The sequence below is a fragment of the Stegostoma tigrinum genome, unplaced genomic scaffold (genome assembly GCF_030684315.1).
Source record: "Stegostoma tigrinum isolate sSteTig4 unplaced genomic scaffold, sSteTig4.hap1 scaffold_218, whole genome shotgun sequence".
Taxonomy (NCBI): domain Eukaryota; kingdom Metazoa; phylum Chordata; class Chondrichthyes; order Orectolobiformes; family Stegostomatidae; genus Stegostoma; species Stegostoma tigrinum.
Window position 1 is genome coordinate 332,995 of NW_026728155.1, and position 18,878 is coordinate 351,872.

The 18,878-nt window shown below is 41.2% G+C and overlaps 1 protein-coding gene across 2 annotated transcripts; it reads left to right on the forward strand.

The window, feature by feature from the left end:
* Nucleotides 1-2,081: 2,081 nt before the first annotated feature.
* Nucleotides 2,082-14,757, forward strand: LOC132207946 (ral guanine nucleotide dissociation stimulator-like 1). 2 transcript variants are annotated; one of them, XM_059643751.1, is made up of 6 exons: nt 2,082-2,975; nt 3,208-4,138; nt 5,497-5,570; nt 9,563-9,762; nt 12,961-13,023; nt 14,402-14,757. In XM_059643751.1, the coding sequence occupies exons 3-6, from the start codon at nt 5,568-5,570 to the stop codon at nt 14,484-14,486; spliced, it is 351 nt and encodes a 116-aa protein (XP_059499734.1). In that variant the 5' UTR covers nt 2,082-2,975; nt 3,208-4,138; nt 5,497-5,567; the 3' UTR covers nt 14,487-14,757. The 2 variants fall into 2 exon arrangements, with proteins under 2 accessions (XP_059499734.1, XP_059499735.1); XM_059643752.1 differs by lacking the exons at nt 2,082-2,975; nt 3,208-4,138; nt 5,497-5,570 and adding an exon at nt 6,793-6,862.
* Nucleotides 14,758-18,878: the final 4,121 nt, after the last annotated feature.

The window sequence follows — 18,878 nt, forward strand, 5'->3', positions numbered from 1 at the left end:
ATATGTTCCTGATGTGTGGCAGTGTGTCCAGTGTGTTAGGGCATAATGTGTCCTCTTCGTGCTGCTGTTTAGTCAGCACCTGTGGATGAAATTGCAGGGATATCCATTCAGAGCGAAGATTTTGTATTTGTGTTCTTCCTCTTTCTGCATAGTTCTGGGTCATTGCAATGAGTGGTGGCCCATTTAAATAGTGTCCCGACACAGCTTAGTTTGTGCACCACTGGCCTGAGTTACTTGCCAAATTAAAAGTATCCGAGCCCCTCGAGGCACTGACCCGAGTTGTTGTGTGCAAAGGACAACACACAAAGGACGGTCCTTGTGTGATTGATCCAATGTGATCTGAATGCCAGGGTAAACAGTGAAGACTGGTCTTCAACACCCACATTGAACCTGGCTCCACTTGGCCTCCAGCCAACTCTCACAAACTACCATTGCCCTTCACTTTTCCTGGCCTCCCCTCTATTCTTGTTTTAAACTGATTGCGCATCAGGCAGTTTCAGCTGGCATTGTTACAGTTGGAATGAATCGATTTTGACTGAGCAACGACATAATTCTGCTTCTCAAGATCAGTCAATATTTTGTGATTATTACTTTAAATGATAACCATGAACAGGCTACGACAGTGAAGGCACTGAATCGTAATCACTGGACCAGCAGGAAAGATCAGTTTATGGCACGGAGGACACTGTCTGATTCGGCCTTGCATTCTCCCAACCTTCTGCACATGATGCCCCTCTGCTCTGTTTCGGTTTTGTTACGTCTTGATATATAACAGTCTCCAGTTATCTATTCTTTTGTTATTTCCAATACATGAGACCCTCTTTCCATGTCTTGTGCCTGGCTCCACAGCTCAGTGGTCAGAGCACTGGTCTCAGAAACAAGTGGTTGTGAGTTCGAGCCTGTGATAGTGTTTGTACATCCCCTGCTTCAAAGGGCAAAAAGAGCCCTTTAAAAATTATCTGAAGTTATAACAGTATCATTTCCTCCACAGACCAGAAATATGTGTGAATTTCCACATTGCTGTTTGTCCTTCCACTTGAGGAGCAGCATTTGGAATGGCAGGAAGCAGCTGACATCAGTGATGTTTGGCTGGAAGTACAAGGTGAAGCAGGAAAACTGCAGGTGAGCAGTGGGGGAGGAGCACAAACCCAGGGCATCCATCAAATACTTCCATTTGTTGCTGTAAACAGGTTCTAGTTTTGGAGTCTGGAATGGGACAATAGAGCCAAGTGAGTGACGTTCTGCTTTCTGGGGGTTGCTCTCTCCGAAAGCCTCTGGCACTCTCGGTGGAAGGTCTCCTTGTCAGTTTCCTTCTGTGGGTGAAAATGAGGGTCACTTCCCCGAGGGGGCATGGACACAGTCTTCCCTGGTTCCTCAAAGTGTTGACCCAGAAACCCGCACAGCACACACTTCATTGGGGAGACAGTGGCCTGAGATTGTTATCACTGGACACTTAATCCAGAGACCCAGATAGTACTTTGGGGACTTGTGTTTGAATCCAGTTGCAGCAGACGGCGGAATTTGAATTCAATACAAACCTGGAATTAAGCGTCTAATGATGAGCATGAATCTGTTGTCCTTTAAGGGAAGTAAACTGCCATTCTTGCTTACATGTAACTCCTGACCCACAGCAATGTGGTTGACTCTTAACTGCTCTCTGGACATTTAGGAATTGGTAATAAATGTTACCCTAGCCAGTGATGCCCTCATCCCATGAATTAATTTAAAAAGTACGTCAGGAATTCCTCCTGTATGCAATGATAACTGATTTGCTTTGCCCAATCTTTATGCAGGCTGAAGTCACCTGACTCTTGAAGTCAGTGACCTTTTATCATAATTAGAGCTCTCCCTTTCTGCTGGTGTCTTCAATTTCCTTTTTAGTGCCTTCTGCTAAAATTACCACACGAGTTAACTGGGGTGTATATACATCGACCACTGTCAATTTCTGTCCCTTGATGTTTCTAAACTGTACCCAGACTCCATTTCACCAGAACTAATATCCATTGTCATTACCATATTAATTTTATTCCGTAACCAGTAATGCTAACCTACCTCCTCCTTCTTGTCAGTCCTTCCAAGAAACTGAATATGCCTGGAGCCCAGCTTCAGACATTGTAGATATTTTGGTTTCTGATTTACCAAAACATCCTGGATTCTGGAAAAGTCTGAGTTCAGTAGAAATTAGCAGTTGTAACACTGCTATGTAAGAAAGAAGGAGGAGCAAAAATAAGGAATAAAGCCAGTTAACATGATTTCAATCAGTTGGGAAAGTGCTTAATAATGTCTCTTCATTACGTATGTTTTAGCAATGCTTTTAAAACAAAAATCGTATCATCTGATTAAATCAACGTGGTCAATCCAGAAGAAGACTTTCCATGATGGAGACAGGGCAGTTGCAGGTAAGTTCAAGGTCACCCTGGGGCCAGGCATGTTTGACAATTTCATTCCTTCTTGATAGTCAAACAAGTGAGGTCGCAAAGAGGAAACCAACAGCTGCATAACACCTGGATTCCCAAGAGGCATTTTGTAGGGTGTCACACTGGTGGCTAATAGATAAGAGAAGGGCTCTGGAACTGAAGGTAATGTATGAGCATGAATAGAGAGTTGGTGAACATGCAGGACATAACAGTAAGTGTTGTTGTGACTGTGATGAGAGGAGTGCAAAGGATTCGAAGGTCAATGTAAAGGTTGAATTAACCTCCAGGATGTTTTTAATGGACTTTCAGGACAGATGAGACCATCCTTCCTCTTGACAGCTGACCAGCCAGTCTGGCCACCAAATAAATTAATAGACGTATTGGTCACATGTGGGCAGGCCTCCTGGTGCCTTCACCTCCATGGGCAATATACCAGGAAGACTGTTAAGGGAAGATGGCGGAGATGGGAAACTGCATCCATGACATGATGCCCACGTTTACAAACAAGCCCTCCCCACATGACAACCGCGTACACAGAGATGAAGTGGAAAACAGCAGGTAACTGCTCGAACAGGTTTTGTGTTCTTTCTCGGGAAGGTTTTCTTTTAAAAAAGAATAAGCCCAGTGACATCACAATGGTTTGCCTGTGATGTCATAAACACAAACAAGAATAAACAATAACTGCTGTGTGTCCTCACTTCATGTTGAAACAACGTGAGGTGAACATTGCAGACTTGTAGCTCTGCAGTTTCAAGTGCGCATCGCTTATTTCTTTTCTCTCCCTCGTCAGTGTAATTAGAACTAACACTAATTGAAGCGGAGGGAAAGGAGCAATACATTCGTGGTATCACTCTTGGTTGTGAGAAGAGTTTTGAGGTAATTTGAATTCAATATATACTGGACACTATTTGTAAAGAAATTGGATTTTAGTACGAATTTCAAAGACGGGAAAACTGGAAAAATGATGTGAATGTGGGGTAACCCGATTGAATTGATGCGTGTATGTTGTGGGTCACAATGGTTCCAGTACTTGCCAAAACCAAAATTATATTGGCCACATTTTTGTGTCCACTCTTTGATGGAGCAAAATGTTTCTTCTGGTCTTTGCTGAAGGTGATATTAGCAGGGAAAATGTTCATCTCGGATGACCACAAGATCCCATTATCACAACAATTTGCAAAAAAAACAAGAATGGAATTCTCCCGTATAAATCATCTACTATTTATCCCTCAGTGAATGTTGTTTCAATGGAGAAACTAGTCATTACCAATTGTTATTCATGAAAACGTGCTTTCTGCACATTAACCAGTGCCTTTCCTACATTACAGCAGCCAAAAAATAGTATTTGGATGAAAAAGGCCCTTTGGGAAATCATTCCAAATGTTCAAGGAGTTGAATTAGAGCAAAGCTTCGTTGAGTTTCATTTTGAACTGAAGTATCTGAAGGGTGATGTCCTGGCTGCTCAGTTGACAAGTTAAAATGTTAAATTGTTGAAGGAAGACCAAGTAGACAGTGAAGAGGCAAATGAATATTTGACATATATAATGAGGCTGAAGTCAGCAGTTGATATTTTTTGGTCTAGTATTTAAGTGTGATCGTACTCTTTCTCTTTTCATGTTGAATTTGGCTTTTACTTTTATGGTGTTTTCATTTGTCTTTTAGGTTTGACGATACTTCACCTTTCTCATTCCTCAGACTCCAACCCACTTTGATTCTGAAAGGTATGAGTTATCATTAATTTTTCACAAAGCACAAGCTTCAATCCAGTTCCTTGTCTCCCTGTGTTCAGTCAGGCATTGACTCACTTATTCCAGACTTCACATGGAAATTTGCCTTTCGAGTCAATGGGGACTGCAGATGCTGGAGAATCCAAGATAACAAAGTGTGGAGCTGGATGAACACAGCAGGGAACTGCAGCAGCTTGGCCTGCTGTGTTCATCCAGCCCCACACTTTGTTATCTTGGAAATATTCCTGCTCCTTTGTTCCATTTGCTCATACTCATCTCTGACATATTAAATTAGATTAGATTCCCTACGGTGTGGAAACAGGCCCTTCAGCCCAACAAGTCCAAACCGCCCCTTGAAGCATCCCACCCAGACCCATCTTCCTTTCACCCACACACCCTTCAACACTACGGGCAAATTAGCATGGCCGATCCACCTAGCCTACACATCTTTGGACTGTGGGAGCACCCAGGGGAAACCCATGCAGACACGGGGAGAATATGCAAACTCCACACAGTCAGCCTGAGCCTGGAATCGAGCCCGGGTTCCTGGCACTGTGAAGCTGCAGTGCTAATCACTAAGCCACCGTGCCTCCCATATCCGACGAGATTAAAACAGCAGCGGTCCATTGACACCTCTGAAAAGTAATAGTTGTCAGCCTTGCATCAATGACAGCAGCCTGACCCTGGAGTCAGACATTTCTCAGTGTAATATCACTGAGCACAATGAGGACTGATGTGGCAGCCCCCTTGAGCGACCTTGACAGACTGAGCAATAGGTGACCCGACATCTAACTGATGTCTCTACAGTTTCCCAGCTGTTTTCTCCCCACTCCCCACACTGGGTTCAGTCTCCCACTGGGCTGACTGAGTCCCACTCACTGGACTGCAGAGGTGTGGACTCTGAGAAGCTGACTGCCTCGGGTGTCCATCTGGCAGTGCCCATTACCCTGTATTAATGCCAGAGACTGCTCTTGGTGAACCTATCCTGCATGAAGGCAGCCTACCTTGCCTCGACTGTGGGTTACTCCCTTTAGATTCTGAGACAGTGCTTCCAGGGTGTGTAGAGTGATTTTTACTTATATATTGATGTGAAAGCTTTGTTGATTTTTATTTTGAGTGGCCTAAAAAGTCTGAAACCTGACGTCCGTGTTGGCTTAGTTAGGATTTTAGAGTTGTGTTTTCTAAGCAAGAGCAATGTGATATCAGAAGAGCAAACAGATCATGGACAGATGTAACTACACTGAAGTCAGCATTTTATCTTTTTTGGTCCAGTATTTAATTTTTATGGCAGTCTTTCTCTTTACATGTTTAATTTTGTTTTGTCTGTCATGATGGTTTCATTTATCTTATAGATTTGACTGTTATTTCCGGTCAGTCAGCTTGCCGAAGCAGTCAGATTTCCGTCATACTACTCTGAATAAAAATGGTTTGTACTATCCTTGGTTTTTTACACATGACAAATTCCAATCCCCTGATTACTTATTCTTCATATTCCTATATACCATCCAACACTCACTCACTCGCACGTTCTTCCACGATGTGCAAGATGTTTTATATATTTGGTCACAGGTTTGTCCCATTTCATTCTGAGGGAGCTGAAATATTTGAAGGCTGATGCTCTCGTCTGCTCACTTGGCCTTTTAAAGTTTCAATTGTTCTAAGGAAGAGCAAGATGATATTGAAAGAGTAAACAACATTTGTGTTGACCATGAGGGATTGTCCTTCTCAACTTCTCCCCGTGCCTGACATGCTGGTTAAACAACCACCAGCTGTCTCTCTCTCTCACTCATGTGAGCACAGCCCTATGATGTGGTGTGATAATGGTGACTTTTTTTTTCGAAAGGTGGGTCACTTTGAAACAGACAAGCGGGTTTTTCTTGTGATAATCACTGACTGTTTATGTCAGGAAATATCTATTGCTGCACTTTTCAAATCCAAGCTATGTCCGTTGGGTGTGAAATCTGGCGACAGACGTTTTTCCAAAAATGTTGTCCGTTGGAGCTTCTGAAGTTGGAGTCTGTTGGGTTCATTCAGAACTTCAAGACTGCCATTTATGTTATGCCAGTGTATTCACGGTAAATGGATAAATGGTGGATAAATGGAGTTAAGAGAGAAACACATCATGATGTGATACAATGGAGCAAGCTCAAGAGACCTTATTCCTATGAATTCAGAAAATATCGTTTAAGTTCTGAGATATTCAGCAAGCAAACTGTAAGACAAATGGAGTAACAAAAGTATGCTGTGTACTAGGATAGAGATCTGTTCAACTTTTCTAATTGGTATTAATTAAGTAAGCGACGTGCAAATTCTTCTTTTCAATTTAAGACTGAGATAGAATAGTCACCCAATTTACATTCATGATGAACATAGAACAACGACATAATCATGAAGAGGAATTGTGTCCCTTGATGTAGTGTAGTGGGGGTGGTGAACATAACTGTCATGTTTTTCGTAAATTTTTGACAATCATCATGACTAGAACTAACTTATAGCCACAAACTGGAGTGTGTTAATAGGAGTTAAGTGTGGACATGAGATGGTGTTTCAATCACTGGCCACATTCCACTGCTCTGCCACATGCTGTGCCTGGCAACCTTCAGTTAACAAAGTCCAAATTTGAACCAGATTTGCAAACCAGTTCCTGAATTTGAAACAAGAAGAGAACATGTCATCTGTCAGGCAAGCTAGTGTGTTGTGGCATTTTGACTACGAGAGGTAAATAAAACAATGTTCATGTGGAACTCTACTTAATATTTGAAACCTGAATGTGCACACTTCAGTTGATTTTCTCCACTGCATAATTAACTTCAACTCTTCCATCCTGCTTTTATTGACATGTTAATATCTGCTTGAGAGATTTCCTCCATGCCTGTTGATTGCTTACTAATTGCATATGTTCAATATGCTGTGAAAATGCACCAGTTTTGAATTATCGCCGCAAAAACTGTGCGTTGAGGGACTGTGATTTACTGTGCTCGATTATTTTTTTTTCCTTTTTGCTGGCATTGTGAAAACTTAGAACACTGAAGGGCACATCCTTCCATAGATATCCTGCCCTTTCTTCTGTTACACCGTGCGATGAATGGGAAGGAAAGGAGCGGGAAGAATGATTATGAAGTAAATTTGAGTAGGGGAGCTGATAGCCTGGTACCACAACAGCAGAACAGATGGAAGGAATGAGTAGTAGGGTGAGAGAGGAAGGAACAGAGATTTCACCATTAAAAATGGTGAAAGCAATGTATTGACAGCTGGTAGCCTTTATTTTAGTAACGTATTGCAACCATTCAATAGTTTTGCTCTTTTAATATTTAAACATGGACATTACGTAATTTCTCTTGCTGAGATTGTCAGCATGGTCATAAAACATCAATTTATTTTTAATGTTATTTGTCTTACTGGATCAAAATATGGTGACACATAAACAATTTGAGCTTCAAAATCTCCCCTTCCCCTACCGCATCCCAATACCAGCCCAACTCGTCCCCTCTTCCCTAATCTGTTCTTCCTCTCACCTATCCCCTCCTCCCACCCCAAGCCACACACCCATTTCCTTCTGTCTAACCTCATCCCGCCCCCTTGACCTATCCGACCTCCCCAGCCTGTCCTATCCCCCCCACCTCCCCACCTACACTCACCTTTACTGGCTCCATTCCTGCCTCGAAACTTGTCTGTCTCCTCCCCACCGAACTTCTCCTCTATCCATCTTCGATCTGCCTCCCCCTCTCTCCCCGTTTATTTCAGAACCCTCTCCCCCTCCCCCTTTTCTGATGGAGGGTCTAGGCCCGAAACATCAGCTTTTGTGCTCCTAAGATGCTGCATGGCCTCCTGTGTTCACCCAGCTCCACACTTTGTTAGAGATAATGGGAACTGCACATGCTGGAGAATTCCAAGATAGTAAAATGTGAGGCTGGATGAACACAGCAGGCCAAGCAGCATCTTGTGCTCCTAAGATGCTGCTTGGCCTGCTGTGTTCATCCAGCCTCACATTTTATTATCCACACTTTGTTATCTTTGTTTGAAGGTTATGCTTTTCTTCAGTCATGCTTTTTTATACTTGTGTGGGGTAAAGTTCTTAAAACGACAACTTCATTTAATTGAAACACATTTTGTACAATTTTCTATTACTTGGAACAAGTCTTGGAAATACATTTCCTGTGATTACAGACAATTCATCATTCTGACTGAACCGGCCAGCTACTCTGGCAAAGTTGAGAGGTTCACATTGGATTTCAAATTTCAAATCAGGCTCCTTAAAGAGTGCTCCAATTCCCTCCTTTGCTGACATGCTCCACCCTGACCCCTGCCCAATTCCAAAGGTATATTCATCTGCTGACATGAAGGAAACTGAATTTGATATAGGGGTGCTTGATGCGATTTGAACTATGAAGTTCTTTGTGAGAGTTCTTAATTTCTTTTGCACACTCCACAGTATCAAGTATGATAACCCTTAGGCAGCACATTGGAAGAGACCTTGCATAGCACGAGCTGTGGAACAAAAAAAAAGAGGTTTCCTTTTTCTTCAGTTTCTCCCTCCTTCTATTTTCCGCCAAGTCAGCAAACATTTTACACCTCTCTGTTTTCCTACCAGTTATGTAAGCTTGCTTTCAAGAGTAATTAGATTCCTCAAAACAATATTGTTCAGAAATGTGAAGTCAGTGATATTGTTAACAGAGAATTCAAACAGGATTGAAGCCAGACTGTCCTGTTTCCGGTAGCTTGCTGTGGCCTCGAGCTGTAGACAGAAGTTGCTGTACATAATTCCACATTTACTCTGTTGTGGAAACTTTCTGGCCCATCTGATGACTGGATTGAAGTAGAAATTGAGAAATAGTGGGTAGTCAGCTGAAGGGATTTAATATTAAATGTTTATTTACTTAAAATGATGGTTTAATATTCTTGAGATCGATACAAAATAACTCCAAGGCTCAAATTTCTGTTTTATATGAATCTAGCTGGCCATGTTTCTGTGATGTTTTGACTTTAACTTTGTATTTTCTTTGAATGGTTCAAGTAATACATGAAGTGACCAGCTGCTTTATCATTGGATTGAACATATTGTATCTCCTCATCAATGGTATTCCCCTCCAGCCCTTCAATGCTCATATCTTTGCACTTCTAATTCTGGCCACTTTGATTTTCCCTGCATGCTTGATCTTCTTTATTCTGTCATTGGTGTGTTCAGCTACCCAGTTCTGGGACACTCTTCCAAAACATCTCCTCTTTGTCCTCAAATCCAATCTTTCTGACCAAGCTTTTGGTGGCCTGTCCTAGTTTTAGCTTCATGAATCTTGGAGTGATTTTTAAATGATTATGTAAATGTGAAGCATTTTGAAATGTTTCTACCATGTCAGAGATCTATACAAATAAACGTTGTTCCTGCATCACATTTACTTTTTAAATTCGTACTCTCTGTAGGCATCAGGAGATGAGCTTCCATCACATCTCGCTGTCGATACCTCCAACGTTCAAATTCTTAACTCTGAGACCTCAAAAAGACTCGTCGAAAATTTTGTAATCGCTCTCATGAACAAGGAGCGTTTCTACATCCGCACATTCTTTTCGACATACAAAGCATATACCACTGCTGAAAGTGTGTTGTACATCCTCCTGGACAAGTGAGCATAAATCTAATGAGCATCTCCTTTGTTTAATGGTAATGATAGAAAAGTATGTTCTGTCGAGTAATTTTTGTTATTAATCCTTCTGGCAATGAATCGCTGAAACTAGCCATATGGAAACAACTCTCAGTAAACTGAGAATCTCCATCCAACCCTCAGTAAGGGAGACGATTTTTTGTTCATTGAAGACATGAACTTACCTGCACCCCAATCCCTCGGACGTTAAGCTCTGCAAATTTGGGCTTTAACTTTCATCCAGTTTCATCAGAAAAGTCCACATTTTTTAAAGTATTCTGGAGGATTTTATCCTCCACACAGATGGTTTTATCCTACACCTTCTGCCCAAAAGGTCCAGATTCAAATTCTATCTCCTATGTCATGTGTCATAATAAGTTTGAATAACTTGATTAAAAGTAATTAGACTTGAAGTCCTTCATAAAGAGAGACTGCAGTGGGACTGATGAGCTTGTTTGTTTACAACAAGGCAAAGCAGTCCTTCAGCTCTCCTGTTTTGTGCCCCCATCGCTTTCCAATATCCCTGATCCCAAATGGTGGCACAAATCATGTTTAAGCACCCGGCTAGTGATTTGGGACAGAAGTGAATAAAACATACTCACAAAACATAATGCTGAGACAGGTGCCAATGTATTTTTGATTATTTTTTCGCAATAATGAAGCGATCGAGAACCAGTACAATACACCGATTAAAAAGTGTGGTGAATGTATTAGGACAATGTCTAGACCTTGGTATTAAAGATAAACAGTGACGTTGACTTCCTTCAATGCTTTTTATGTAGTTTGGAGCTTCCTACAACTATGTTTGGAATGTTTAAGTTTCTGCATGTAGTGAATGGAAAAATGTTATTTTAATTGAAAGAAGCCTATCAATTGTCTGTAATAACAAAGTGTGGAGCTGGATGAACACAGCAGGCTAAGCAGCATCTTAGGAGCACACACGCTGACGTGTCAGGCCTAGAGCCAGCTTTTGTGCTCCAAAGATGCTGCTTGGCCTGCTGTGTTCATCCAGCTCCACACTTTGTTATCTCGGATTCTCCAGCATCTGCAGTTCCCATTATCTCTGATCAATTGTCTGTAAGTCTGTGTTGGGCATAACAATCAAAGTTTGGAAGCTGAGTTCAGGGTGAGGAACCTTCATTGCAAAACTGAAATGTTGGTCAAATGAATGTCTGCTTCCAACTGAAATATGCAGGAATACCGCAATTCTGTAATAATGGGTGAAATGTTTTTCAAATGACATCAGTGATGGTTTCTCTCGTCACCTCAGTTTTTATACATTAGTTTTTTGCACGTTGGGTGAGCATTGAACAGTTTATGTACTTCACAAATGGTGTTTTGGGGTAACTTATCAAAGCTCAGTTCGGGTACAAAGCGATTCTCACCACTGCTGACCTTCAATTGATGTACCTCTGACATTAGAGGGATATCCCTGGGTAGGAAAAGTTTCCCAAATGTGCTATGGTTATAAAATTTGAGAAAATCAGCAAATAACCAGAGATGATTAGATTTTTCTTCAAAGCAGTAAGCTAATGAGCTGGCTTTCATGAACCCAATGGGTTGCAGAAATCGATCCAGCTGGACCTTTCAAAAGTGAATTTGGGTTTCTCTTTTTGCCTGTTGCCAAAATATTCTCTTTCTTTGCCCAACTAAATAAGTGTTCCAGCAGAATAATTCCAGCAATAAGCTTCTGAGTTTTTAAAGAAAGGTGACCCATTCTTGCCGTAGAATTTGAAACATCACAGCTCACTCATGTGTCTCATGTTATCTCTCAGATGTGAGATAGTGGACAACGATTCTTCGCAGGTTATTACTTTCTTCTTTGCTTTTGTGTTAGGCCGGTGGTCACCTTAGATGATGGTATTCTTTTAAAGGTAAAGCGAAAATTTCGTAAAACCAAGGAATCTCAGCAAACTGTGGTTTGTTGAAATTTGAGGAGTTTGGTTCTCATTAAACTCTAAGGTAGCTGCGGTTAAGACAATCATCTGTTATATTTACTGTCTCCTCCTTTCACAATGTAGCTGTTTATTACTTTGGCTGCTTTGATCTCTAACTTGTCCATTGTCTTTTGGTGAAAGTCTCCATCTGCAGGGAGATTCTTGGAGTTTTTAAAAAGTCAACAACAAAATGGCTTCCATGCCATTCAAATTTCAAACCCATTTTACCAATTGGACAGATTTTGTGTTTAAGATTAGTGTTTGAGTCAACCATTTTAATTCGGCTAAAAGATCATCATAATTCAACGGATGTTTATAGCATCCGTTCACCTTACACGCACCCTACATTTCAAAATTTTCCTTTATCCGTGGTGAAAGGGAGAAACAGTCTGACTAGATGCTACAGTTATTTTGGTGTTCTGTAATTAGATCCAGGGAATTCATCTCTTTTTACTTGAGTGTTCTCATTTACTGAGGTTTTTATTTGAGACAGAGAATTAACTTGAGTTCAAAATGGTTAGGATCGTATAGTATGAGTATAATTTAAAAAATCTGTTCCTGCCCAAGTTTTCCAAGTGTTGACGATCAGTCCATGACTTCTGAAGGAATGAATTTATGACTGACAGATTTGGTGACGTGACAAAGATGCGCGAAAAAATTAACCTTAGAGGACTTCGGAATACTGCAGAGAAATATAGGTTTAGCAAGTAGTCAACGATCTGACAAATAGAGTTGTATATGGTAAATTTGAAGTCCATTTTGGCAGAAAGAATAGCAGTTTTGTTTTTATTGAGGGAGATTGCATTGCTCTGAGATACAGTGGAATCTGGGTATCCTCGTGCATGAATCACAAAATGATCGTGTACAGACATGTTAAGTAATTTGGAAAGCAATTAAATGCAGAGCAGAGCTCTGGAATATTGTAAATGCAAAGATAAACAGATACTTGTTGAGGGAGAGGAGGTGAAAGGTCATTAGGAGAGGCAGGAATGTAGATTTGAAGTTACGATCAGATGAGACAGAACCACATTGAATGCTTTACTCTTCCCTCCTTGTATGGGAAGTGGCAGGTATGCTGTAAAATGCCAAATTGGAGTTTCACTGCAAAGTATTAACAAACTCGGTAATCAAGGCTTCAAATGCCGAAATCCCGAACCTTCAGATGTTTTTCAGTGGCTGAATGCAAATTGTAGATTCAAGCTTGTTTAAAATCACTTAGTTTGTGCTGTCTGACCAATTGCAGATATGGGAGCTTTGACACCTCAGAGGCAGAAGAGATTCCAGTAATCGATTCAGTGAGCACAAAGTAAGATTTAATCTTATGTGTGACTTAATTAAGTTTCATCCAAAATACAACAATGTTAAAAAACCTGCTGGCACTTCCTGTAAGATCTATGGAGGGCCTTCCTCCCACAGCAATGCAGCAAACACTAGACAGCAGCAGTCACATTAACAAAGTTGCTTGATTGTATCAAAAATCTACACAGATTTTGTTTGTTTAAAAAGAAAAGTTGTATCAACAGAAAAGATCCAAAAGTGTTCAGTGAAAAATTGCTCATCCATTCACTATTCAGATCTCCATTTGTCGCCAAACATTTAGATAGCTGAGCTCTGAATTAAGGATACAACATGTCGAAGAATTGAGGTTCCTACCTTCTCCCCTCCCCTCAGTCTGCCTGTGGTGTCTTTCAAATCTCCTGTGAAGGTTTTGAAGAAAAACCTACTCGCAGTACATCTGGAGGGTGATCTATTTTATAAAAACAGTTGACCAAGAATGAAATAGAGGCAGAGCTGCAATCTTTTCTTTGCTGTCATTATGGTTGGTATTGCTGAGCTTATACAAAAGAGATCTGCAGGCCAATGTCCACTGTAGGAGTTGAGGAGCTCCAATATTTGCCAGAGAGACAGACATGTGCAGCTCTCAGCTGGTGACTTAATTCATGCCCAGTGCGTCGTTAAGCCGGCTACTTTGCCCACCGCTGACAATACAGTATAATGGTGCAGAAGAGAGTTCAGCTTTCCTCCTGAACTCCCCTCCACTTTGCCAAGAATGTCATGTCTCAGGCCAAGGCCAGTTGACTTGGAACATTCAGCCCTGTATGTACAGACAGTATCTGAAGTTCTTCATTGGAAAGTTGGTTGCCCTTCTATATTTGGGCCAGGAGCTCTTTGTTTGAGATATTTTTAGACTTTGCAACAAATATAAAATGTTGAAGATATGAATCTGTTACATCCTTCTGTCCCTCTCTCTGTCTTTACAACCACACTCCAGTCTCACGGTCTTATCCTGTAAACTATCGTTCAGGGTTTTGGGGAGACCACTCACCATATTCTGTAGTTGCGTCTTGACCCGTTGTTAGAAAATTAGCTCTCAGTGGCACGAAATGCCGACTCAATGTCTTTCAGGTGTATGGAGATAATTTTCTTGTGGATGTGGATGTTTCCTCAAATTTACTTGATAACACTTTTAGGACCATTTGCAGATCACCTGACGGTGCAAACTACAAGGCAGATGGGAAACCATGCTCTCTAAAATCTGTCATGAAAGAGTAAATTTGAATACAATATGTGGTTAAGGTTTGCTTTATTCAGAGCACAAGGAATACAAAGGAAACTACCGATGAGCTAAGAATTACTGGGTACAAGTGTTTGTTTAAAATGACATTCTTCACAACTAATTTCAGCAGCGGAAACAATGCTAACATTCCGAGCTGTGAGGAGCTTGAAAATCCAATTCCTCCAGAGACAGTAGCTGAGATCAGAAAGTAAGTATTGATCCAATGTATGAGGAAATGATGCTTTCATCAGAATACAACTATGTGAAGGGCAACCTCTGGAGGCCGCCATTTTCAGGAACATGATTTAGAGACTTTCTCCTGAAACTTAGCAGCATCTGTGGTGAGAAAGCAGAGTGGGCATTTTGAGTTGAGGTTCCCATGTTCAGAACTTCGCATCTCTGAAGACGTGTCGCTTGGCTCAACTTGAACTCTGTTTTCTGTCTGTAGATGCTGCAAAACCTGTAGAGTTTCTCCAGCAATGTCTGCTTTTCTTTCAGCTTGTCGGCTTCTGTAGTTTGTTCTTTTACATTAAAGAAACAGTTGGCTGTTGTTCTAATATTTGCTTTGTTCTTAGTGTTGTAAAAAGAAATTTTAGATGGAAGATTGTGGTTCATGCTGCAGGCCTTCTGCTGGAACTGCAACCTGGAGGCCTTGGCCGATTCCAGCGGTGACCAACAAAGAGATCATCGCCGGGTTACTCACCAGTTGACGGTTTGGCTCAGTTTTGACAGCTGCTAGTCCAGTGAAAGGGGTGGCAGATCAGCACCTTTCTCAGCCCTACTGTTAATGCTGATTGTCACTGAGGTTGTGTAAGTGGGCGCCATTAGGAAAGTGAGGGAGGCAGTCCTTAGATGTCAGGGAGAGCCCAGGTGAAAAAGAGAACTGGCCCATGTCACATAGCTTTGCAATGTGTAGGTGGTAAACTCCCTCCCTGCCATTTTCCTAATCCTCCCACCTCCAATTTAATTGTCAGCGAATGATTGGCCATGCATTAACACACAGTCTTTAATGGAATATTTCTTTTCCAAACATTGGACTGTGCACTGCCGGTAAATATATTGAAAAACTTGACTCTCTAACTCTGTTTGCAGTGTTATTACATGTCCCACCTCCCCGCATTGCCCAAAAAAATCCAGACCATTGTGCTTTGAGAACTTGTGTGAAAGTTGAAATTCCTTCTTCCTTGCAACTCCCCCAGCTCCTCTTCCAGACTCAACTCCTGTCACTTGCAAACCACCTGTTAGAGCTTGGAAGGGAAAAACAAATCTCGATCTATTGTAGTTACATACATCAGAAATATTGCCTGTTTAACAAATCCAGTTGAATAGGACTTGAAAACGTGAGAGGGCTAGTCATCTGAAGAGTGGTTGTGGGTTTTGGTTCAGTTTAGGATGGAGTTTAGAAGGATGGGAGGGAATTTTATTGGCACTTACAGAATACTGAGAGGCCTGGAAGGATTGTACATGGAACAGAGAAGATGTTTCCACTAGGAGGAGAGATTAGGACATGCGGGCACAGTCGCGGAGTGAAGAGGCCAACCTTTAGAACTAAGGTAAGAAAGAATTTCTTCAGACAGGGAGTGGTTAATCTGAGGAAAACATTGCAGGAAGCCGACGTCATTCGGACTATTTAAGATAGAGAGAGAGATGGGTTCTTGATTAGTAAGGGGATCAAGAGTTTCAGAAGAAGGCTGGCGATTGGGCTTCAGAAACATCACAGCCAGAATTGAATGGCAAAGCAGACTGAGGAGGTTGAATGAGCTAATTCTGCCCCTATATGTTATGGTCTTATGCATTTGACACTAAATATTTCATTGGTCCTTTTGTGATGAAGCCACTTCTGGGTGCAAGTGTTTTTTTAAAATGTCTTTAGTTTTTGCCTTATATAGTCAGGAAGGCAAATGCAATGTTGGCATTTATTGTGAAAAGATATGAATCTAAAAACAGGGCTGTACCTCTGAGGCTTTATAAGGCTCTGGTCTGGCCGTACTTGGAGTACTGCGTGCAGACTTGGGCCCATATCTCAGGAAGGATGTACTGTCCCTGGAACGTGTTCAGAGGAGGTTCACGAGAATGGTCCAGGGAATGGAAACCTTAAAATATGAGGAACGGTTGATGACTCTGAGACTATACTCATTTGGAGTTTAGAAGGATGAGGGGTGATCTAATTGAAACTTTCAGAACACTGAATGGCCTCGACAGAATGGTTGTTGGGAAGATGCTTCCATTGGTAGGAGAGACGAGGCCCCGAGGGCACAGCCTTAGAATGAAGACAAGACCTTTTAAATTGGAGATTTGCAGAAACTTCTTCAGCCAGAGAGTTTTAAATCTGTGAAATTCACTGCCACAGAATGCTGTGGAGGCCAGGAAATTTAAAACTGAGACAGATAGGTGCCTGATTATCAAGGGGATCAAGGGCTATGGGGAGAAAGCAGGAGAATGGGGTTGAGGAACTTATCAGCCATGACTAAATGGCAGAACAGACTCAATGGGCCGAATGGCCTAATTTCTGCACCTATGTCTTACGGTTTTGTGGTCTTAAATAATTGCAGGTCTAAAACCTTTGACAGCCCAAACTCTGAGAAAGATGAAGAACCAAGTTCACCAAAAGAGACAGCAACAATTTCAAAGTAAGTTTCATCCTTCTGTGCTTCATTCATAATACATACCATGAAAAGAAATTGCAGTGAATATAGTAGCTCTTGAAAGATTATATCGCCGTTCGAGACAATAAAAATCACATTAAAGAAACAGCTTTAATCCCTCCGAGGCCATTGCCAGTAATTAAATCAATGACACATTTCAGCCTTTGATCGATAGAAAACATTTAAAAATGTTCAGTGAAAATTTGATTGGCCCTCAACATCCAGACCTTGTGGTCTAACTTGCAACAATGCTAAACTGCGAAACCTCCCACCTCCCCTCAAATGCACAAGCCGATGTAACTGGAGTGTCCTACATATTTTCTCTGAAAATTTGGAAAGCAAACCATCTAGTGTAGTCATTCATGTGGACTTTGACCAAATGAGGACTTGAAATACAGAGCATTTTGGGATTCAAAATTTATTTTCAATGTTTACAAGTCATTTGTAGATGCAAATCCTTTCCTTAATTTGTGCTTCATGAGCACTTGCAGCTGCAGATATTTTGGCCGTATAGATTGTCGGGTGGGTGGGAATCAAAGTTTGCCAGGCATCTGTGTAACCATGAGGAAGCAAGTTTGATCAGAAGTACTTTTGATGTGTTTTAATTCTGCAATTTGGAATGCAGCAGTGTGAAAAGGGAATGATGGAGTATCATTGATTTCAAAACTTTTTGTGCAATGTAATGAATGCCACTCCAGACTATGGCAGTCACATTAAAGTGTCTGCTGGACTGCTTTCCTAGAAAATTCATGGTAGAGATATTTACCTGAAATGATAGCATCACCATTGAAGCATCCAAAACACTTAGATGGGAAATTGTTTTCAGATCAATATTGAGGTTATATTTCTGGACAATGTGGCTCTGGTAAAAATACTAAAGCAATGGGTTAATCTCCTCTACCCCACCTCAGCACTTCTCTGTGTTCCTCCTTCCTGCTTCAGCTGCACCCTCCCCACAAACTTCCTCCAAGTTCATTGAAGTGTCCTCCAAACGTCTGTGACATTTGAAGAAATATGTTATCAATTAAGAATGTGACCTGCTCCCCGTGTCCGAGCCTTGGTATTTCTCCCATACAATATTGCCATTGAATAATTTGCATTTTGAATTATCTAAGTTGGCGATTTGCCATGTGTATCCATGGAGTCAGGCAGAGACCTGGAATTAATCCTGAGTTTATTCTGTCCAGGTCTTTAAGGAAACTCAGAACTGTTAAAAGAGCAGGAAAGAAAAATGATTTTTTTTCAGCAAAACAGCCACTGGTGACTAATCTGACCTTAAGCTTCAGTGAATTTGAGCAATGACAAATTCCTACATCAGTGCTCCGAATCAAACTATGAGTTACAAGCTGTGCTTGTGAGGGTTGAATTGTCAATAGTCTGTAAAGAGCTTGAGTTTCTTTGCCAGAGATGAGGAAGTTAAACTTAAATCCTCTCTTTTGGGATGTTTGTTGTCTGTCCCAGTGTAGAGGTTCTTTATTTGACCTCTTTACTCCTCATCTACCCACTGGCTCCCCCTCACAGCCAAAATAAGATAAGAGTGCCAGAAATTAAAAATGTGATCATGTGCACAAGTAAAATGATTTATTTGGTGTTTTGTGACCAGTTGCAGCTGTGAAAATGTTGACATGTCACACTGTGTAGTGGGTGGAAACCTAAGTTTGTCAGAAACTGAAGGAGTAATTGACAAGTAAATTTGATGTGACGACAGATTAAACCTGTTGTTCAGTATTTGGGATCTAATACAGTGAAAGGAAACTGTTGGGATTTGCTGTAGGATTATGTCAGGGTTGCCTCAGGAAGATACCCCAATTGGCAGTGCAGTGAGCACCAATCCAGACAACAGCAATCACATGAAGCAACTGCTTCACTGCTTCTGCAATGTTTGGCTTATTTTAAGAGATGGAATAATGTTGAATTAGCATAAAGCATTCAAAGCTTTTCAATGGTAGACTGAATTTT